Raw genomic sequence first — 24,240 nt, 5'->3', positions numbered from 1 at the left:
ACATGCACAGTTACTACTCTACTAAGAATAGAATACATGACACTTACCTTTATTGAAGATCTGGTGATGACTGATGGGATGGGAGGAGGGGAGAGTGTGGAAGTTATTGTTTATAAAGGAAATCCCCTTACATTAGTACTTGAGGTAGCAAGTCCTTTTCCGGGGTTACTTCCCTTCTTCTTTTAATGCCACTAGGACCAGCTTGAGAGTCACTGGACCTCTGTCGCACAACAAATTGGTCCATAGAGCTCTGTACCTCCCGTTCCTTTAAGACTTTCCTAAAATGGGCCATAACACTGTCATTGTACAGGTTGCCAACACGGCTTGCAGTAGCTGTTTCAAGGTGATTTTCATCCGTAAAGGTTTGCAGTTCAACCCACTTTGCACACATTTCTCTTAATCTTTGAAGTAGGCAACTTCCTCAATTTCTCTCTCCCCTCCTCTGAAGCAGTTTCCTCAGGTCTGGCCTCTTGCTGTTGAAGATGATCTTTCAGCTCATCAGTGGTTAGTTCTTCATTGTCCTCCTCCACCAACTCTTCTATATCCTCCCCACTAACCTCCAACCCCAAGGACTTCCCCAATGCCACAATGGATTCCACAACTGGCATATGCTTCTCAGGGTTAGCCCCAAACCCTTCAAAATCCCTTTCTTCTACACATTGTGGCCACAGTTTCTTCCAAGCAGAGTTCAAGGTTCTCTTAGCCACTCTCTCCCAAGCCTTACCTATAAGGTTTACACAACTGAGGATACTAAAGTGATCTTTCCAAAACTCTCTTAGAGTCAATCGAGTGTCTGAGGTCACTTCAAAGCACTTTTGAAACATAGCTTTTGTGTAGAGTTTTTTGAAGTTTGAAATGACCTGCTGGTCCATGGGCTGCAGGAGAGGAGAGGAGAGGAGTGGAGTGGTATTAGGAGGCAAAAACTTGACCTTAATGAGGCTCTTGTCCCCAGAAAATCACTCTGCCAAGTCTGAAGGATGGCCAGGAGCATTGTCTAATACCAGGAGGCACTTTAGGTCCAACTTCTTTTCCATTAGGTAAATGCATGGTGTAACCAGTCATAGAAAAAGTCCCTAGTGACCCATGCCTTACTGTTTGCCCTCTACAGCACACACAAATTAGCCTTGAGGACATTGTTTTGCCTGAACGCTCTGGGAGCTTCAGATTGATACACCAATAAAGGCTTCTCTTTGCAATCACCACTAGCATTAGCACATATCAAAAGAGTAAGCCTATCTTTCATAGGCTTATGTCCTGGGAGTGCCTTTTCCTCCTGAGTAATGTAGATCCTGCCTGGCATTTTCTTCCAAAACAGGCCTGTTTCATTGCAATTAAACACTTGTTCAGGTTTCAGTCATTCACTGTCTATGTACTCCTTGAATTCCTTCACATATTTTTCAGCCGCTTTTTGGTCCGAACTGGCAGCCTCACCATGCCTTATCACACTATGTATGCCACTACGATTCTTAAATCTCTCAAATCAACCTTTGCTGGCCTTAAATTCGCTCACATCACCACTAGTTGCAGCATTTTTTTAATTAAATCGTCATGCAACTTCCTAGCCTTTTCACATATGATCGCTTGAGAGATGCTATCTCCTGCTATCTGTTTTTCGTTTATCCACACCAATAACAGTCTCTCAACATCTTCTATCACTTGCGATCTCTGTTTCGAAAACAAACTTGCACCTTTTGCAAGAACAGTTTCCTTGACTGCCGTTTTGTTGGCCAAGATAGTAGCGATGGTTAATTGGGGTTTGGTATACAACCTGGCCAGCTCCGAGACACACACTCCACTTTCATACTTAGCAATTATCTCTTTCTTCATTTCCATAGTAATTTTCACCCTTTTTAGCAGAGTTGGCATTAGAAGCTTTCTTGGGGCCCAGGGTGACTTATTTTGCAGTTACAAGCACTAAAAACACTGTGATAATATGAAATGTACCGAATGTATGCTTAGATGTGACCACACTGGCTGGCTTGTAAACACTGGCACCCATGGGGCAGCTGAGGCCACACGTGGGACGTGTCCCAGACGACTCACATAAGGCGAGTTTTTTATCGTGAGGTGAGGCATAATTTTTGCGTTCAAATGCTTCGTATGGCGAATTTAAGGTAACACGATGCGTTCGTAAGGCGGGGGTCCACTGTATATACATCTGAAACACTGGCTCGTAAGATGTATATAAACGACCAAAACAGTCAAAGGGTTAAATACTGTTTACATATATGCTTCAATGTAAACACTTGCTCTACACATCCCCTACCTACTCTAAAGCCTTCTTGCATATCTGCGATCCTACTCTCTGTCTTACCTCTAATTCTTTCAATAACCCTACCGTACACTTTACCTGGTATACTCAGTGAGCTTATTCCCCTATAATTTTTACAATCTCTTTTGTCCCCCTTCCCTTTATTTAAAGGAACTATACATGCTTTCTGCCAAGCCCTAGGTACCTTTGCCTTTTTCATACATTTATTAACCCTTTGACCATCACAGGCCCCTTTCTGAAACTGTCATTCTGTCACAAAATATTTGAAAAAAAAAAAAATGATTTTTCTTACCAAAATGTTAGGATTATTTTAATGAGCATTTTAAGCCTAAAAAAAATTTCTGCTATCAGTACTTACTGAGATATAAAAGTGCAAAGTTGGCAGAAAATGAGCGGCGTATGGCAACAGTGGCGAGTGCCGCCCACCCAGTATTCTTTTATTTACTCCAATTTGAAGGTTTCTTGTACAGTGGACTCCCGGTTCGCGATGCAATCGGTATCCGATAAATCCGGTATCCGATGCACTATATCGCAAAAAATTTGCCTCGGTTCCCGTTACAAAACCCGGTATGCGATACGATTCATACAAGACGTGTCCACGTGTGGCCTGAACTGCCCCGTGTGTGCCAGTGTTTACAAGCCAGCCAGTGTGGCACATCTAAGGATACATTCAGTACATTCTATATTATCCATATTATCACTGTTTTTGGTGCTTGTTTCTGCAAAATAAGTCACCATGGGCCCCAAGAAAGCTTCTAGTGCCAACCCTGTGGTAAAAGGGGTGAGAATTAGTATGGAAATTAAGAAAGATTTTGAAGGGTTTGGGGCTAACCCTGAGAAGCCTATGCCAGTTGTGGAATCCATTGTGCTTACTTCAAAAATTAAGGAAATGTGTGCACAGTGGGTTGAACTGCAAACCTTTATGGATGAAAATCACCCTAACACAGCTATTGCAAGCCGTGCTGGTGACTATTACACTGACAATGTTGTGAACCACTTTAGGAAAGTCATAAAGAAACAAGAGGTACAGGCCTCTATGGACAGATATGCTGTGCGACAGAAGTCCAGTGACTCTCAAGCTGGTCCTAGTGGCATTAAAAGAAGAAGGGAAGCAACCCCGGAAAAGGACTTGCTACCTCAAGTCCTAATGGAGGGGGATTCCCCTTCTAAACAATAGGTTCAACACTCTCCCCTCCTCCCATCCCATCAATCATCACCAGATCTTCATTAAAGGTAAGTGTCAATTATTCTATTGTTATTATTCTATTGTTATTGTTGTTATTGTAATTATTCTATTGCATTAAACTTAATATTTCATGTGGTAAAAGTTTTTTTTTTACACTTTTGGGTGTCTTACACAGATTAATTTGATTTCCATTATTTCTTATGGGGAAAATTGATTCGCTTTCCGATAATTTTGGTTTACGATGAGCTCTCAGGAACGGATTAATATCGCGGACCGGGGGTCCACTGTATTTTCCAATATTTTTCTTTTCTAAGTAACTTATGTGGCCTGTGAGACCGAAGTAAGGTGCATTGTTCAAATATGCGCTCATTGTTTACAACACAATAACTGAACAAACATTATCACTAATAGATTGTATATAAAACTTGTTTACACAAACAAACAATACAAAACATTGTTTATTACTATTGTTCCATAATATATATACATATGTACAGTCACCGAACACTTTCCTAGAACTGCTGCAGCTTGTGGAACTCTTTGAAACATGGATATATGCAGAGAGGTACTTGACACTCCTCACACAAAGTGAGTGTCTCTGCATGTTTGTGGGCATTTTGTGGTATGTCCACATACATAACACCTCTTCTGAGCACTTTTCTGAAAGCAGTAGGAGGCAGTTGTATAGGGTAGTGATCACCAGGCCTCAAACGAGATGGCATATGTTGGTAATTTCGTGGGCACTGGTCTATTGCAGGTGTTGCTCCTTAGTACTTGACGATTATTTGTCTGATGATTGACAAACAAAATTCACCATATTTTGGTTTGATGTTGGTCTTCAACTTGTGTATGTTATAAGCATTTAGCATGGAAATATCAAGAAGATGGGAAAAAAAAGTTTTATACACCACTTATAACTCTTGCGTACACAATCAGCAAACCCAATCTGCATGTCACATTTGTCCACTAAGGACATATTGAGGTTGTAGTCCATGACGGCTGCAGGTTTTAGAATGGGTTCATTGGTCTCTCTATTGTGCCTGCCAGTGTGTGCTATTTCGTTTCGGTGGACTGATGTCAAGAATGTGACATCACGTTTGTCCTGCCACTGAAATGCCATGATGTCATTGGCAGCAAAGGCCTGCACGTCACCTCTGCGAGTGCCAGCATCGAACCTTGGCATATGCTTATGATTACCACACACTGTGCCACACACGTCTGTCATGTTCACTCGCAAGAAATCACTGAGTATGGGGCTTGTGTACCAGTTATCAGTATGCAATATATGCCCCTTTCCAAGATATGGTTCCATCATTGTTCGAACCACATCACCAGAGATACCCAATAACTTCCTGGTATCTCTCAATGTATTACTGCCAGTGTACACAATGATATCCAAAACAAAACCACTTTTGCAATCACACAGTACAAATAACTTTATACCAAAGCATTTCCTCTTGCTTGGTATGTACTACCTGAATGAGAGTCTTCCTTTGAATAAAATCAGACTCGTCAATAACAAGCTTCCTGAAGGGATAAAAATACATGCAACACTTTTGTTTCAGGTACATAAACACATTTCTGATCTTATATAACCTGCCGGTTCTATCAGGCCTTGTTTTGTCTGAAAAGTGTAACATACGTAACAGTATCAAAAAACAATTTACTCCTATAACGTCACTAAAACTTGGGGTTGAAATCAGGCGTTCTGTTGACCAGTATGTGGTGACAGTGTGCTTATACACGTGGCATAAGCATTATTGTGGCGAAGAACAGGTACATCTCTGCCACAGTTGTGTCCTTCCAATGGTATAACTGTGATCTTGGTTAAAGAATTGTATTTGCCATGGTGTACTCATAGTATGTGTTGGTTTCCCTGACAATAATGGCCATCAGGGGTTCATCAAAGAATAACTGAAAGCATTCTAGTTCAGTGGCATTGTTCCCAAGTGTACACGATGGCCGTATTCCACTTTGTGTTTCATCAAAGTCATGGGGACTGGGAATAAAATCGTCACCTTGCTGCCAATCCCAGATGTAGTCTGCTGGTGGGTTCTGGATATTGAAACATGGTTGTGGCTGTACAGGTTGTGGTTGTGGTTGTTGTGGGAGTGTGGGGTTGGGTGAGGCTGGCTGTAGTTGTGCAGAGTCGGCAGCGTCAGTAGTAACGTGACCCGCTGCTGGTGCCACATGACTCATGCCACTGCCAACACCACCACCACCATCACCTTCTTCCCCATGCACATTACACATCCCCACTGTAACAATATCGTCATCTTCACTGTCAGGTCTTGGTGTAGGGCCACGGGATGTACTCCCAGATTTACTCCTTTGCCTTGGAAAGGCATAAGGCACACTACCAGAAAGCATGCTGTGTCGAACATATTGCCATTTCACTAGTGAATATTCCCCCTCACTGTTGTTACTCGAGCTGCTGTCAATAACTTTGAAATCACTATCATTATCACTTTCACTGCTCAGATCTGAGTCCTGTAAACAGGGAAATAGTTTCCTTTTTCGTCCTGGTACAGGTGAACGTGAATGAGATGTGCCAGCCCCAGAGGTGGACGGTTGTGGGTCATCGGGGTTTTCATCACTAATTACATAATCCTGGGCACTGCTTTCAGTCACACCCTCTCCAAAACCATGAAATTCACTTTCACTGGCACTTCCATCACTGTTAGAACTATCACCTGGGAACAGTAGACCGCCAATACGCCGAGGAGTGAGGTACTTCTCACCGCGATGCATGGTGAAAATGGACTACCAAGATGGCGTTCCCACAATGCACCACTGAGTCCCAGATTTTTTTCACAGGGTGCACACCCACCACTGAGACCCATTCTCTCTCATGAAGGCTTACCAGCTTTCTCTGGCTTGATTTGAAGCCACTAGAATTTACGCGTATAAATACGTCCGAAACAGTGGCGCGTAAGACATATATATACAACCGAAACAGTCAAAGGGTTAAACAAGAATACCCACCACTCCAACACAATATCCCCCCTGCTTTTAACATTTCTGTCATGATCCCATCAGTTCCTGCTGCTTTACCCCTTTCGTTCTATGTAATGTCTCATGCACCTTCCCCACTCTCACATCCTGCTCTTCTTCACTCCTAAAAGATGTTATACCTCCCTGACCAGTGCACGAAATTTCCGTCTCCCTTTCATCATCGACATTTAAAAGTTCCTCAAAATATTCCCACCATCTACTCAATACCTCCAGCTCCCCATCTACTAACTCCCCTACTCTGTTTTTAACTGACAAATCCAGTCATTCCCTAGGCTTTCTTAACTTGCTTATCTCATTCCAAATTTTGTTCTTATTTTCAGCAAAATTTCTTGCCAGTGCCTCTCCCACTCTTTCATCTGCTCTCCTTTTGCACTCTCTTCACCTTTCTTTTACTCTCCATATACTCTGCTCTTTGTACAACACATCTGCTTTGTAAGAACCTCTCATAAGCTACCTTTTTCTCTTTTATCACACCCTTTACTTCTTCATTCCACCAATTACTCCTCTTTCCTCCTCCACCCACCCTCCTATAGCCACAACCTTCTGCCCCACATTCTAATACTGCATTTGTAAAACTATCCCAACCCTCTTCAACCTCCCGACTACTCATACTTGCATTAGCCCACCTTTCTGCCATAGCTGCTTATATCTCACCCGAACTTTCTCCTCCCTTAGTTTATACACTTTCACCTCTCTTACTTGCTGTTGCCATTTTCCTTTTCTACCACAGACCACTACCCTACTTTCCTCATAACAATTCTTGGTAAATTACTCCAAGACACCACTAAAGTCACCTTCAGACTTCACAATGAGGCAGCCATTAATAACTTCATAACAGCAGTAACAAACACTGACTGGCACACTGAGCTAGAAATCTATACAGATATTGACGAATGTATTAATAATTTTCTAAAAAAGACCCAATACCTCTATAACAAGCACTGCCCTAAAAAAACTAAACAGATGACAGCTAAGAGACTGAACAGTCCCTGGCTAACACTCAGCATTCTCAAATCCATAAATACAAAACACCCATATGAAAAACAGTACAGAATGGGTCACATAACCAGAGACCAAACAAAACATTACTTGTCAATCTAACCAGCCTGATAAGAAGGGCAAAAAAAATTGTATTATGAGAACAGATTATCCAACTTATGAGGTGATATAAAAAAGACCTGGAAAACCCTATCAGAAATTCTAGGAACAAAAAAGATATCATGAAATAGCAAAATTAAATTAGCAAAATCAGATGAACCCCAACTCCCACCAACAGAAAGAGCAAACAGACTCAATGATTTCTTCTCCACTATAGGAAAAAACCTAGCCAATAAAATCCCAAGCTCAGATACCCCACCAAATGACTACCGCACTGGCAATTACCCGAACACACTGTTCCTAGCTCCGACTAACCCATACGAAGTCTCCCTTATTATCAACGCACTAAAAAACAAGACAGGAGATTTAAATACCTTACTACCCATTATATACAAAATAGTGTCACAAGTGCTATCACCAATCATTGCAACACTCTTTAACAAATCCACTGAATCCTCTACCTTCCCTACAGTTCTCAAAATAGCAAGGGTCACCCCGATCCATAAAGGAGGAGACCAAACAGAGTTGAATAACTATAGGCCAATATCCAACTTACACCCTCTCTCAAAAATCTTCGAAAAATTAATTCATAAACGAATCTACTCTTACCTCATCTCCCAAAACATACTCAACCCCTGCCAATTTGGATTCAGGCCTAATAAAAATACTGATGATGCTATTATACACATGCTAGAACATATATACACTGCAATAGAGAAAAAAGAAGTCCCACTGGGTATCTTCATTGACTTACGTAAAGCTTTTGATACAGTTGACCATGACTTGCTCCACATAAAATTGTCACACTATGGTATAAGAGGGCACTCCCTCAACTACCTCAAGTCATACCTCAGCAACAGAAGCCAATATGTGTACACAAATGGGGCAAACTCTTCCGCACAACCAATTACAGTTGGTGTCCCACAGGGAAGTGTCCTTGGCCCTCTTCTCTTTCTCCTATACATAAATGACCTACCAAATGCTCCACAATTACTCAAACCCACACTATTTGCAGATGACACTACATACGTCTTATCTCACCCGAGCCCAGTCATGCTAGCCAATACTGTAAATACCGAATTACAGAAAATATCTACCTGGATGAGGACTAACAAACTTACACTAAACATTAACAAAACCTACTTCATTCAGTTTGGTAACAGAGCTACAGATGTCCCTCTTAACATAATGATAAACGGATCACCTATCACAAAGCTAACAGAGGGAAAATTCTTAGGAATCCACCTTGACAATAGACTCAAATTTCATACACATATACAGTGGACCCCCGGTTAACGATATTTTTTCACTCCAGAAGTATGTTCAGGTGCCAGTACTGACCGAATTTGTTCCCATAAGAAATATTGTGAAGTAGATTAGTCCATTTCAGACCCCCAAACATACACGTACAAACGCACTTACATAAATACACTTGCATAATTGGTCGCATTCGGAGGTAATCGTTATGCGGGGGTCCACTGTACAACAAATTTCTAATAAAATTTCTAAGATCGTAGGCATACTATCGAAGATACGGTACTATGTTCCACAGTCAGCCCTCCTGGCCCTAAATCACTCTCTTATATACCCCTATCTCACCTATGGAATTTGTGCATGGGGCTCAACAACAATTAACCATCTCAGACCACTAATTACCCAACAAAAGGCTGCAGTCAGAATGATAACAAATTCCCACTACAGGCAGCACACTCCACCAATATTCAAAACACTAAACCTACTCACCATACAAAACATCCATACTTATTACTGCACCTATTACATACATAGAACACTTAACTCTGATATTAACCCTCCCCTCAAACATCTTGCCAACCTCAACAGAACACATGACCATAACACAAGGCACAGATCACTCTTTGATATTCCTCGTGTCCATCTCATGCTATGCAAAAACTCAATGCACATAAAAGGCCCTAAAATCTGGAATTCATTACCTGTAAATATAAAAGAAACACTACCTGTTTATAAATTCAAGTCTCTTCTCAAAGGTCACTTACTCACTCAAAACCAAATAAATACTGAATAACTGAACCTTATAAATTGTATATCCAAAATGTTACTCACAATTATATCACATAAATGTTAAACCTAAGACCCAATCTAACTTTGTTATTTTTTAAATACACTACCTAACAGAATACTCCATTCTACTGAATGTACAGCAATGCATGCAACCATATGACCTGTCTTTGTAATACTCATTTGTGCTTTATTGTTATCTGTTTACAGTAATGTTTTATCACTGATTACATCATTGCTTAGTTAATCTTAAGTTAATTTTAAGCCTGCCCGTAATGCTATGCATACAAGTGGCTTTGGCATGCTGCTCTTATCTGTATTTTTTGTACCTCTGTATGTATATTCAAATTATTAAATAAATAAATAAATAAATAAATCTATCTCTTACTCTAACTATAGCTACAACTAAATAATGATCTGATATATCTGTTGCCCCTCTATAAACGTATATTCTGAAGCCTACCCATCAACTTTTTATCTACCAATACATAATCTAACAAACTACATGTACTTTCATTATGTGCTATATCATACCTTGTATACCTATTTATCCTCATTTTCATAAAATATGTATTACTTATTACCAAACCTCTTTCTATACATAGCTCAATTAAAGGCTCCCCATTTTCATTTACCCCTGGCAAGCCAAATTTACCTACTACTCCCTCCACAACATTTTTACCCACTTTAGCATTGAGATCCCCAACCACACATACTCTCTCACTTGGTTCAAAACTCCTCATGCACTCACTCAACATTTCCCAAAATCTCTCTCTCCCTCATCTACACTTCTCTCTTCTCCAGGTGCATAAACACTTACTATAACCCACTTTTCACATCCAACCCTTATTTTACACCACATAATCCTTGAATTTATACATTTATATTCCCTCTTTTCATGCCATAATTTATCCTTCAACATTATTGCTACTCCTTCTTTAACTCTAACTCTATTTGAAACCCCTGACCTAATCTCATTTATTTCTCCCCACTGAAACTCTCCTACCCCCTTCAACTTTGTTTCACTTAAAGCCAGGACATCCAGCTTCTTCTCATTCATAACATCCATAATCATCTCTTTCTTATCATTTGCACAACATCCATTCACATTCAAACATCCCACTTTGATGGTTACTAGGCCATTGTTCCCAGCATTTTAGCTGACTTTTACAACACGCATGGCTTACGGAGGAAAGATTCTTTTTCCACTTCCTCATGGATATAAAAGGAAAAGTAATAAGAACAAGAACTATTAAGATAAAATCAAAGAAAACTCAAATGAGTGTGTATACATAAATGTGTACATGTATGTGTAGTATGACCTAAGTGTAAGCAGAAGTAGCAACACGTACATGAATTCTTGCATGTTTATGAGACAGAAAAAAAGACACCAGCAATCCAACCATCATGTAAAACTAATATAAGCTACCTTTTCACTTTCACTTGGTAGGACGGTAGTACCTCCCCAAATGGTTGCTGTCTACCAACCTACTACCTACCTACCTTTTTTTTTTTTTTTTTCAACAAGTTGGCCGTCTCCCACCAAGGCAGGGTGACTCAAAAAAGAAAGAAAATCCCCAAAAAGAAAATACTTTCATCATCATTCAACACTTTCATCACACTCACACATTATCACTGTTTTTGCAGAGGTGCTCAGAATACAACAGTTTAGAAGCATACACATACAAAGATACACAACATATCCCTCCAAACTGCCAATATCCCAAACCCCTCCTTTAAAGTGCAGGCACTGTACTTCCCATTTCCAGGACTAAAGTCCGACTATATGAAAATAACCGGTTTCCCTGAATCCCTTCACTAAATATTACCCTGCTCACACTCCAACAGATCCTCAGGTCCCAAGTACCATTCGTCTCCATTCACTCCTAACACGCTCATGCACGCTTGCTGGAAGTCCAAGCCCCTCGCCCACAAAACCTCCTTTACCTCCTCTTTCCAACCCTTTCGAGGATGACCCCTACCCCTCTTTCCTTCCCCTATAGATTTATATGCTTTCCATGTCATTCTACTTTGATCCATTCTTTCTAAATGACCAAACCACCTCAACAACCCCTCTTCTGCCCTCTGACTAATACTTTTATTAACTCCACACCTTCTCCTAATTTCCACACTCCGAATTTTCTGCATAATATTTACACCACACATTGCCCTTAGACAGGACATCTCCACTGCCTCCAACCGTCTCCTCGCTGCTGCATTTACCACCCAAGCTTCACACCCATATAAGAGTGTTGGTACTACTAGACTTTCATACATTCCCTTCTTTGCCTCCATAGATAATGTTTTTTGACTCCACATATACCTCAACGCACCAATCACCTTTTTTCCCTCATCAATTCTATGATTAACCTCATCCTTCATAAATCCATCCGCCGACACGTCAACTCCCAAGTACTGTATCTGAAAACATTCACTTCTTCCATACTCCTCCTCCCCAATTTGATATCCAATTTTTCTTTATCTAAATCATTTGATACCCTCATCACCTTACTCTTTTCTATGTATAATAATAATAATAATAATAATAATAATAATAATAATAATAATAATAATAATAATAATAATAATAATAATAATAATACATAATTGTAGGTAGTAGGATGGCAGACAGCAACTGCCCAGGGAGGTATTACCATCATGTCAAGTGAGTGTAAAATGGAAACCTGTAATTGTTTTACATGATGGTAGGATTGCTGGTGTCATTTTTGTCTCATAAACATGCAAGAGTTCAGGTACATCTTGCTACTTCTGCTTGCACTTAGGTCACACTACACATACATGTACAAGCATATAGTATATACACACCCCTCTGGGTTTTCTTATATTTTCTTTCTAGTTCTTATTCTTGTTTATTTCCTCTTATCTCCATGGGGAAGTGAAACAGAATTCTTCATCTGTAAGCTATGCGTGTTGTAAGAGGCGACTAAAATGCCGGGAGCAAGGGGCAAGTAACCCCTTCTCCTGTATATATTACTAAATTTAAAAGGAGAAACTTTCGTTTTTTCTTTTGGGCCACCCCGCCTCAGTGGGATACGGCTGGTACGTTGAAATAATAATAATAGTGTAATAATAATAATAAAAATCTTTATTTCTTCAAGTACATGCACACTGTATACAGACCTAACCGATATCAAAGACATACTATATAAAAAGACTCTTGCTATGAAGAGCATTTTGGGCAAATTAATGTTTACACCTGTACAGGGGATTGAACCTCGGACTTCAGTGTGTGAGCTGAGTGTGCTACCATCCAAGCTACGGGACACTAAGTTCATGAAAAAAAAAACTGTATAGTGACTGAAAAATCTCACTTCCATCTAAGTCCTGTATATAACTGAGAAGTGAAATGAAAAGATACAATGATTATCTACTCTTGGAGAGAGGGGGTTCACAAACTGCTAGTGCCATAGGATAACAAAAGAAAACAGAAGCAGAAGTGGGCTGAGTTAAAAGTGGAAGTAAAGTCTAGACTTCTTTCTTTCTTTCAACACACCGGCCGTATCCCACCGAGGCGGGGTGGCCCAAAAGGAAAAACGAAAGTTTCTCCTTTTACATTTAGTAATATATACAGGAGAAGAGGTTACTAGCCCTTTGCTCCCAGCATTTTAGTCGCCTCTTACAACACGCATAGCTTACGGAGGAAGAATTCTGTTCCACTTCCCCATGGAGGTAAGAGGAAATAAGAACAAGAACTTGAAAGAAAATAGAAGAAAACCCAGAGGGGTGTGTATATATATGTTTGTACATGTATGTGTAGTGTGACCTAAGTGTAAGTAGAAGTGGCAAGACGTACCTGAAACCTTGCACGTTTATGAGACAGAAAAATGAACACCAGCAATCCTACCATCATGTAAAACAATTACAGGCTTTCGTTTTACACTCACTTGGCAGGACGGTAGTACCTCCCTGGGCGGTTGCTGCCTACCAACCTACTACCTAAAGTCTAGACACTTGTTAAAAAAAAGGTTATAATCTGAGAGGTTGGTAAGTCTTGTGTACAGTGGGTGTCTTTATTATTTTCAGCTGAAAAAGAATACTCAGAAGTGACTTTTGGATCTCAATCCTGACAGGTAAAACAGTTGTAAATAACTAATAAAAAACATATACTATAATTGTTAATGAATATTTTTGCATATAATAATAAGAATTAAAAAGAAGTGTAAAATAAAATGCATGAATGATACAGCATTACTAACTGATCACTGTATTATTTATTAAGTGTCTAAGCCTTTTCAACACAGATACCATCAGGTAACACATGAATAAAACATACCTTGCATGACTTAAAAGATGCAGCACAACAGGGCGATAATCTAAAACAGCAGCTTTCACTGCTCCAAGGTAAGCAGAAATAGCAAGAAGTCCTCCTCGCTGGCTGCCTCGAATTACCCACTTCCCATCAGTGTAAATTAAAGGGACAGCTTGAACTAGGCGAAGAACATACCACACACTTGATCGATCAAGGTTACCACCAATTATCTGATCTGTTGAAAAATTACATCCCATATATGACAACTGTATTGAAATACTGGGAGCAAAGCAAATGCTAAGGGAGGGAATGAGTGAAATACTAACAGAATAGAAACTGGTAAGAGCTTCAGTTTGTTTTATATTACTGATGCCTTTTTCTAATGAAAAAATATTCAATGATTTGTATGATTTCTCCCTGTTCACATTAGATTTGTCATATTAATATATGAAATGTCCACAGCTGTCCTGGGAGACAATTAGTATGCAGAAAGTTTATGTAACTTTTTACTTTTTAACCCTTAAACTGTTCAAATGTAGATCTACCTTGTTACCGTTAGCACTCCACACATAGATCAACGTTTTATTTATCCTGCCTCCAAATTTGGCACGATTGGCCTGAGATGCCTGTTCAGTATAGAATGGGTCTTAACACTCGGTGTGTGCAGTATTAAAAAAATTTGGGACCACTTAGTACCTTGTGGGAGCACCAGTTCAACTGAGTGCCAGCTCGAGCCAACAGAGTGGCAAACACCAGGGATTCACTCATGCCATGTTGTATTAACACTCCCTTTTAAGAGGAAAGTGATGTTGAACCTGAGTTTAGTGGCTTTGAGATGGATGTGGCCACAAGTGGTCAAGGAAATATCAAAAACCTCGATAATAACACATGTGCAACATCCTTTCAATTTTGATACCACTGGTAGTGTCAACCTGTCCTATAACCTATGCCCTAAGTAAAGAGAAACAATTCCGGAACGTGTAATACGTATTCGGCAGGCTGGGTGGCTGGATGGCCGGTTGGCTGGCTGGCTGGCTGGCCGGTTGGCTGGTTGATTAACTTTGGCTGTTTCTCCGTCTGTATCTGTCTCTTTCTCTGTCTATTTCTGTCTGTCTCTGTTTCTGTTTGTCTCTGTTTATCTCTGTCTCTGTCTATCTCTGTCTCTGTCTGTCTCTATCTCACAGGTACACATAAGTACAGTTATCATACATACTGTAAATTACCTAGGATAACCCCAAAAATCCAGACACAGTGCTATACTGTGCTTGTAGATCTTTTCTTCTTCTTTCAACACACCGGCCGTATCCCACCAAGGCGGTGTGGCCCAAAATAAAAAACGAAAGTTTCTCCTTTTACATTTAGTAATATATACAGGAGAAGAGGATACTAGCACCTTGCTCCCAGCATTTTAGTCGCCTCTTACAACACACTTGGCTTACGGAGGAAGAATTTTGTTCCACTTCCCCATGAAGATAAGAGGAAATAAAGAATAAGAACTAGAAAGAAAATAGAAGAAAACCCAGAGGGGTGTGTATATATATGCTTGTACATGTATGTGTAGTGTGACCTAAGTGTAAGTAGAAGTAGCAAGGCGTACCTGAAATCTTGCATGTTCATGAGACAGAAAAAAGGACACCAGCAATCCTACCATCATGTAAAACAATTACAGGCTTTCGTTTTACACTCACTTGGCAGAAGGTAGTACCTCCCTGGGTGGTTGCTGTCTACCAACCTACTACCTAGGGTGCTTGTAGATTTAAGGCATAATAAGCATGACTGGCAAGTAATACACATTTTCACTTGATCTGGAATCAGATGTGATGACTCTGCATTGTGTGTAGTACTTGTTGGCTCTCTCTGAGACAAAGAAACAAACAGAAAGAGACAGGAAGACAGAGACACACAGGTAGACAGAAAGACATAAGCAGACAGAGCTAGAGACAGACAGATACACACAGAGAGACAGACATGTTTATGTGTAAACAAATAAAGCCACGGTTCCCTGGAGCAGTGTTTGATCATCAAGTGTCACTTCACTGCTGCACTGTCAGCAGTGGATTGACACTTGTTTTACACAGTACTTCAAGGAGTTTCATATATACTCCAGCATGTCTAAAACATTGCTGGGACCTATAAATACTTTGTATATAATTGTAGACAATAGTATGTGACCAAAACAGGTGAAAATGTTGGCTTGTCAGTGTGTTTGTGACTATTTGAATGCTTATGAAATCACAAGAATTACTACAAATTGTAATTATCAGACTATAAAAATTATATAAATTAAAATAAAAATGAGAAAAAAGGTATATCAGCAACACTTCTGCAAATAGCAGGACTCCATGTTGCCATCAGGTGAGCATCCAATGCCAACTTCACGGCCTTATATCTAGGCAAGTACTGACCCTAATTTTTTTTTTTTGGTCTTATAACACACAGAAAATTGCCCTCTTTAATTTAAAAAAAAATTAAAATATTCGAAGCGCTGGCAGTGAAAACCTAACTCTATGCTTGGACAGTTTAAGGGTTAAAATGATATGGCAATATAGTATGGAAAATATTTACTTGAACCTGGGTCTTCCTAGACAAATAACAGAAGGCCTTATAGTCTTTATAGCCTTTAATGAGGTTATCTACTAAGAAAATTTAATACAGGGGCTCCTCAACTTATGCTGGGGTTATGTTCTGACGAACCCATCCTAAGTTGAAAATATTGTAAGTCGAATATGAATATGATATGCTAAATAACTACTGTCACAAATTATTACTGTAACTAACTAAATACCATTACTGAAAAGTAAATAAATGAATACAAGCAGGCATGTATGAGCATGTTAGGACTGAGTGGAAACAAATGGTTTTTGGGACTTGACGAGCTGTTGGTGTGTGAACAGGGTAATATTTTGTTAGGGATTCAGGGAAACTGATTAGCTGGACTTAAGTTCTGGAGGTAGGAAGCACAGTGCCTACACTCTAAAGGAGGGGTTTGGGATATCTGCTGTTTAGAGTAATATCTAAACTGTTGTATCTGCACACCTTTGGCAAGACAGTGATAGTGTGAATGATGGTGAAATTTCTTTTTTTTTGGGTCACCCTGCCTTGGTGGGAGATGGCCAGTGTGTTTAAAAAAAAAGTTATAGACTTGCCACCTTCATGCTGGGTATTTATCTTTAGTTTCATCTCCAAAGTAATTGTATTTGCACCATCATAAACTGAAAATATCTTAAGTCGAATCAACGTAAGTCAAGGAGAGCCTGTATAATAACAAAACATTACCTTGTAAAAATTCTAGTCCCTTGGAAAGTCCTTTGTGTGGCTGTGCTGACAGTAGCATATAAAGCACTTGGTCCAGCACTGATCCAAGTGCCTTCTCGGGACATTCTGCAGATGGTGGGAATCCAGCATAAGCATACAGTGCTTCTTGTTCTTCGTGTCCACCAATAAACGATAACACCACCTCAGCTAGCAGAACAGTTTGATCTATTCCCTATATAATGAAAACAAGGAATGTAAGCATGTATTCACATGACTACATAATGTATTATAAATATAGTACAGCAATGCATTTCCATTTATCCAGCATATTTATGCAAATAGGACAAACAATTAATACTACACCGTAACATAACAGCTTGAGCTCAAATAACAAGGATATAAACTATGCAAAAACTTTTTCATTTACCTCTGGCAGAGTTTTGGCAAGATCAATTGCTAGTTCCCACAATGAAAGTCGAATGGCACGATAAGTGAGGTAACGCAACGACGTCTCCACCAGACCCTTGATTTCTGGAGTATCAGTCTTACAAATACGTGAACTTTCAGAATCTGAATTCTCATGGCCTAACAAACGACCTACAGCAACTACTAGCTCCAATTCATGGCCACGTAGAAGCATTGAAAGTGCACCCTGGAAAGAAAAAAAGGTAATTTCTGAATGCAAGTGGTGAGACAGAGACTTTAGCACAAGCAGTAACAGATTTCCATTATAGAATGGATGTACATCAGAGTTAGTGTGTGTGAGCTTTTACCATTTTGATTGAATATTTAACTACTATATTAATTATATACAAACCAGATATGTAGATGTAATGGATGTACTGGATTGACAAAGGCACTACTGATTAGTGAAGTGCCTCTGCAATAAAGATACCCAAGTGTTGCACATGTGAATATTTAACCCTCTGACTGTTTTAGCCATATATATACGTGTTACGAGCCAGTGTTTCGGACGTATATATAGTCAATAATTCTATTGGCAGTTTGGAGGGATATGTTGTGTATCTTTATACGTATATGCTTCTAAACTGTTGTATTCTGAGCACCTCTGCAAAAGCAGTGATAATGTGTGAGTGTGGTGAAAGTGTTGAATGATGATGAAAGTATTTTCTTTTTGGGGATTTTCTTTCTTTTTTGGGTCACCCTGCCTCGGTGGGAGACGGCCGACTTGTTGAAAAAAAAAAAAAAAAAAAATTCTAGTGGCTTCAAATCAAGCAGGAGAAAGCTGGTAGGCCCACATGTGAGAGAATGGGTCTGTGTGGTCAGTGTGCACTGTATAAAAAAAATCTTGCAGCACACAGTGCATAATGAGAGAAAAAAAAATCCAACCGAGTTTTTGGTAGCCGACTTTGAGGTGTGTTTTCCTATAGTATTTATGGTTGTATTCTCGTTTTCTTGGTCTCATTTGATAAAATGGAAAACATATTACAGAAATAGAGATGATTTTGATTAGTTTCACAATGAAAACGACCTTGAAACAGAGCTCAAAGTAGGGGAAATGTTCAATTTTTACCAATGTTCAAGAGTAAGCAAATCACACAACAAGTCCAATACACTTCAACTGGGGAGTCTAATATTGTTTCACTAGTGCACTGATATTATTTATACTATTTTTACAATAATGCAGTAGTCTGCACAACAGTAACTCTATTTTATGTGTGAATAAAAAATAAAAATAGAAAGCAAGAGTAATATAAGAAGGGCCTGGAGATGTGATTAACGAACAGAGGATATGTTATTTTAGTGCCGAGAATGTCTGCACTGTTTATTCTGGACCCTATTTTGAAATTGGCATCTTTTTTAATTTGCGTGAAATTGGCCAAATTGCCAATTTCTGACCACTTTATTAGGTAGTTGAAATCAGTAAATAGGTGGTTTCTTGTACTCAATTGATAGAAAAAATGGAGTTCTAAAGAAATAGCTATGAGTTTGGTCGCGTGGAACAATGGAACTGGCCGAAAATAGGGCTCAAAGTCAGCGAAATCGCCAATGCGTATATATTGCCGAGATAGTTAACTTCGCGGGAGTGTAATTCCGTAAGTTTTCGATCAAATTTTGTACTTTTGGTGTCATTACCATCGGGAAAAGATTCTCTATCATTCCATAAGAAAACATAATTTTTTTTTTCCAAAAATTTTTCAACACCAGGAGACAATTCAGGATTTGGGGTTGCAACAGTTAACCCCATCAGGGTCCAAGGACCAAATCTGAAGTGGTGCCCCAGTGTCCAAGAATTTAAAAAAAAAATTTGTTATTTTTTCTTATGAAATGGTAGAGAATCTTTTTGTGAAGGTAATAAAACAAAAAGTACAAAATTTGATGGAAAATTGACGAAATTATGCTCTCGCGAATTTTGATGTGTCAGCGATATTTCCGAATCTGCGATTTTGCCAACTTTGACTCCCAGTTTAGGCCAATTACATTATTCCAGGCAACCAAATTCTTAGCTATTTCACTAGTATTACTTCTATTCTATCGATTGAGCACAAGAAATCGCCAAGTCAACTGTTTCAACTACAAAATAAAGTGATCAGAAATTGTTAATTTGGCCAATTTAACACAAAGTTCAAAATATTCCAATTTCAAAATGGGGTCCAGAATAAACAATGTAGGTATTCCTGGAACTAAACTAACGTTTCCTCTGTTCATTAGTTATGTTTTGAGGCTTTACAAATAAATTCCATTTTGATTTTTTATTCACATAATGAATTTTTATTCACACCAAAAAATAGATTTGCTGTTATGCAATACTGTAATAAGTGTATAAATATCATCACCATATTTGTGAATGTATATTAGACCCACCAGCCGGTGTGTATTAGATGTGTGAGGTCGTTTGTTTACTCTTGAATATCGGCAAAAATTTAACATTTCCGCTACTTTGAGCTCAGTTTCAAGCCATTTCCAATGCTAAAACCAATCAAAATCATTCTATTTCTGTAATATGTCTTCCATTCTATCAAATGAGACCAAGAAATCGCAAATAAAACTATAAAAAACATACGAAAAACACTGCAAAGTCGCTGTTTTAATAAAAAATCATGATTTCAGTTTTTTTTCTCTCATTATACACAGTGTGCTGCAGGATCTGTTTTATGTGGTGCACACATACCACACAGATGTATTCTCTCATATCTAGGCCCAAATGTACCACTCACAGTTTATCAGAGTGAGCTGAGCTCATGACGTAGATCTATGGTTTGGACCCTGAACGTAAAGCCGTAGATCTACGGGACGGACCCTGAAAGGGTTAAAGGGTTAATGTCTGTGGAACAGAATACAGTGGACCCTTCCTTTTCATCATTAATCCATTCCAGAGAGAGTGGCAAAACCCAAAATCAGCAAAAACTGAAACCATCTTCCCTATAAGAAATAATGTAAATCCAATTAATCCGTTTCAGACACCCAGAAGTATTAACCCTTTCAGGGTCCAGAGGCCAAATTTCAAAGTGTGCACCAGGGTCCAAGAATTTTAAAAAAAAAAAAAATTTATTTTTTCTTATGAAATGGTAGAGAATCTTTTTCTGAAGGTAATAAAACAAAAAGTATGAAATTTGATGAAAAATTGACGAAATTATGCTCTCGTGAATTCTGATGTGTCAGTGATATTTACGAATCGGCAATTTTGTCGAATTTGACTCCCATTTTAGGCCAATTACATTATTCCAGTCGACCAAATTCTTAGCTATTTCACTAGTATTACTTCTATTCTATCGACTGAGCACAAGAAATCGCCAAGTCAACTGTTTCAACTACAAAATAGTGATTGGAAATTGGTAATTTGGCCAATATAACACAAAGTTCAAAATATTCCAATTTCAAAATAGGGTCCAGAATAAACAATGTAGGTATTCCTAGCACTAAACTAACATTTCCTCTGTTCATTAGTTACATTTTCAGGTTTTACAAATGAATTCCATTTTGATTTTTTATTCACATAATGAATTTTTATTCAAACCAAAAAATAGAAGATTTACTGTTATGCAATATTGTAATAATTGCATAAATATCATCACCACATTTGTGAATGTATATTAGACCCACCAGCTGGTGTGTATTAGACGTGTGAGGTCGTTTGTTTATTCTTGAACATCGGCAAAAATTTAACATTTCCTCTAATTTGAGCTCAGTTTCAAGCCATTTCCAGTGCTAAAACCAATAAAAATCATCTCTAATTCTGTAATATGTCTTCCATTCTATCAAATGAGACTAAGAAATCGCAAATACAACTTGGCCCTCTTCTCTTTCTCCTATACATAAATGACCTACCAAATGCTTCGCAATTACTCAAACCCACACTTTTTGCAGATGACACTACATACGTCTTCTCTCACCCAAGCCCAGTCACGCTAGCCAATACTGTAAACACCGAATTACAGAAAATATCTACCTGGATGAGGACTAACAAACTTACACTAAACATTGACAAAACCTACTTCATTCAGTTTGGTAACAGAGCTACAGATGTACCTCTTAACATAACGATAAACGGATCAACTATCACAAAGCTAACAGAATGAAAATTCTTAGGAATCCACCTCGATAATAGACTCAAATTTCATACACATATACAACAAATTTCTAAGAAAATTTCCAAGACTGTAGGCATACTATCGAAGATACGGTACTATGTTCCACAGTCAGCCCTCCTGGCCCTTTATCACTCTCTTATTTACCCCTATCTCACCTATGGAATTTGTGCATGGGGCTCAACAACAATTAACCATCTCAGACCACTAATTACCCAACAAAAGGCTGCAGTTAGAATGATAACAAATTCTCACTACAGGCAACACACTCCACCAATATTCAAAACACTCAACCTACTCACCATACAAAACATCCATACTTATTATTGCACCTATTACACACATAGAACACTTAACTCCGATATTAACCCTCCCCTCAAACATCTCCTTGCCAACCTCAACAGAACACATGACCATAACACAAGGCACAGATCACTCTTTGATGTTCCTCGTGTCCATCTCACGCTATGCAAAAACTCAATGCACATAAAAGGCCCTAAAATCTGGAATTCATTACCTGTAAATATAAAAGAAACACTACCTGTTTATAAATTCAAGTCTCTTCTCAAAGTTCACTTACTCACTCAAAACCAAATAAATACTGAATAACTGAACCTTATAAATTGTATATCCAAAATGTTACTCACAATTATATCACATAAATGTTAAACCTAGGACCCAATCTAACTTTGTTATTTTTTTAAATACACTACCTAACAGAATACTCCATTCTACTGAATGAACAGCAATGCATGCAACCATATGACCTGTCTTTGTAATACTCATTTGTGCTTTATAGTTATCTGTTTACAATAATGTCTTATCACTGATTTCATCATTGCTTAGTTAATCTTAAGTTAATTTTAAGCCAGCCCGTAATGCTATGCATATAAGTGGCTTTGGCATGCTGCTCTTACCTGTATTTTTTTTGTACCTCTGTATGTATGCTAAAATTTCTAAATAAATAAATAAATAAAAAAATACGAAAAAACACTGCAAAGTCGCTGTTTTAATAAAAAATCATGGTCTCAGTTTTTTTCTCTCATTATACACTGTGTGCTGTAGGATTTGTTTTATGTGGGGCACACATACCACATAGATGTATTCTCTCATATCTAGGCCCAAATTTACCACTCACAGCTTATCAGAGTGAGCTGAGCTCATGGCGTAGATCTACGGTTTGGACCCTGAACGTAAAGCCGTAGATCTATGGCATGGACCCTGAAAGGGTTAATAATTTTTTTTTTTTTTAGCTTAATTATAGACTTACATCCAGAAAAGAAAAACAAGTAAATTTTTTTTTTTTTCAACAAGTCCGCCGTCTCCCACCGAGGCAGGGTGACCCAAAAAGAAAGAAAATCCCCAAAAAGAAAATACTTTCATCATTCAACACTTTCACCACACTCACACATTATCACTGTTTTTGCAGAGGTGCTCAGGATACAACAGTTTAGAAGCATACACATATAAAGATACACAACATATCCCTCCAAACTGCCAATATCCCAAACCCCTCCTTTAAAGTACAGGCATTGTACTTCCCATTTCCAGGACTCAAGTCCGACTGTGGCATGCAAAGAGTACGTAACCTTTATTCGGCGCATGGACACACCCTCATTTACAGGCTATCTCCCCCAACCAGCGAACCAGGTTGCTAAGAGTTGATGATGGGGCCCCATCGTTCAACTAGTGACCAGGTTCTAGCCAATAAGAAGGTGGGATTGACAATCGCAGAGGTTATGTGGATACCGCTCTCCTGTCTGCCCTTGTCATTCCCATTCTAGAGCTGGTTGAAGCATGGTCTGCTATCTTGTGGCTTCTATTTCTGCCTTGCTTACCGTGGAGTGCACTATATTTATCACTGTACATAGTGTACATATTGCTGTTATAATTGGTGAAGGATAATATAAGTCTAAACTTTTTCTACTGTGTTTATTTGCTCCCATTACACCTGGGATAACAGGCCATTTGAAATCCTAGGTTGTAATATGGGTAGCCTGTCCGAGAGCTGGACTTAGAGAAACGGTTGAGCTTAGGGTGAAGCTTGTAGCAGGAACATTGTGTAGCTTGCTGTTTCGCTTCGCTTTACAAATTTTGCGTGTCAGTTGCTTATGATCAGCCTTGCTATTGGGTGATCGTTCAACAGCTCGCTACTAGCTTGTTCAGTGTGCTCGCTTCGCTACGGTCAATCTTGTGTACAGTCGGCTTTGCTTGTATGCGTATTCTGCAATCGTACTGTGCATAGCTAAGCGTGTTCTGCAAATTAACGTGTTACGTTGGGGTATTCGTACTGTGCATAGCGAATAACTTATGCCACCTAGACGAGTCAGACGCCTGGTGTCGGCATATACTTTGCATAACCTACCTAAATTGTCCCTACAGCGTTGTTGGCAAATTGCTCGTTCCATTGGCATTCCCTATAAACGCACTCTCACAGCTGCGCAACTGCGTTCACTTATTGCTGACATACTTATTGAAGAAGAGATGGCACATCAAACTCCTCCCTTTACGGGAGCTAGGGAAAAAACTACTATGTTCTCGCAGGAGGAAGATG

The 24,240-nt window shown here is 39.0% G+C and overlaps 1 protein-coding gene across 3 annotated transcripts in view; it reads right to left on the bottom strand.

Annotated features, from left to right (window-relative positions):
• LOC128691214 (WD repeat-containing protein 17-like) overlaps positions 1-24,240 on the bottom strand; it is a 245,478-nt gene that overhangs the window by 60,433 nt on the left and 160,805 nt on the right. For all 3 annotated transcript variants that reach the window (XM_053780080.2, XM_053780079.2, XM_053780078.2), the window contains exons 19-21: positions 17,564-17,788; positions 17,158-17,368; positions 13,906-14,116 (exon numbers count right to left, since the gene is read on the bottom strand). In XM_053780080.2, the coding sequence (XP_053636055.2) occupies positions 13,906-14,116; positions 17,158-17,368; positions 17,564-17,788 (647 nt within the window). The remainder of the gene's footprint in view (positions 1-13,905; positions 14,117-17,157; positions 17,369-17,563; positions 17,789-24,240) is intronic.

This window comes from Cherax quadricarinatus, chromosome 27 (assembly GCF_038502225.1).
Source record: "Cherax quadricarinatus isolate ZL_2023a chromosome 27, ASM3850222v1, whole genome shotgun sequence".
NCBI classification, from domain to species: domain Eukaryota; kingdom Metazoa; phylum Arthropoda; class Malacostraca; order Decapoda; family Parastacidae; genus Cherax; species Cherax quadricarinatus.
This window is presented reverse-complemented; position numbering and strand designations above follow the sequence as displayed.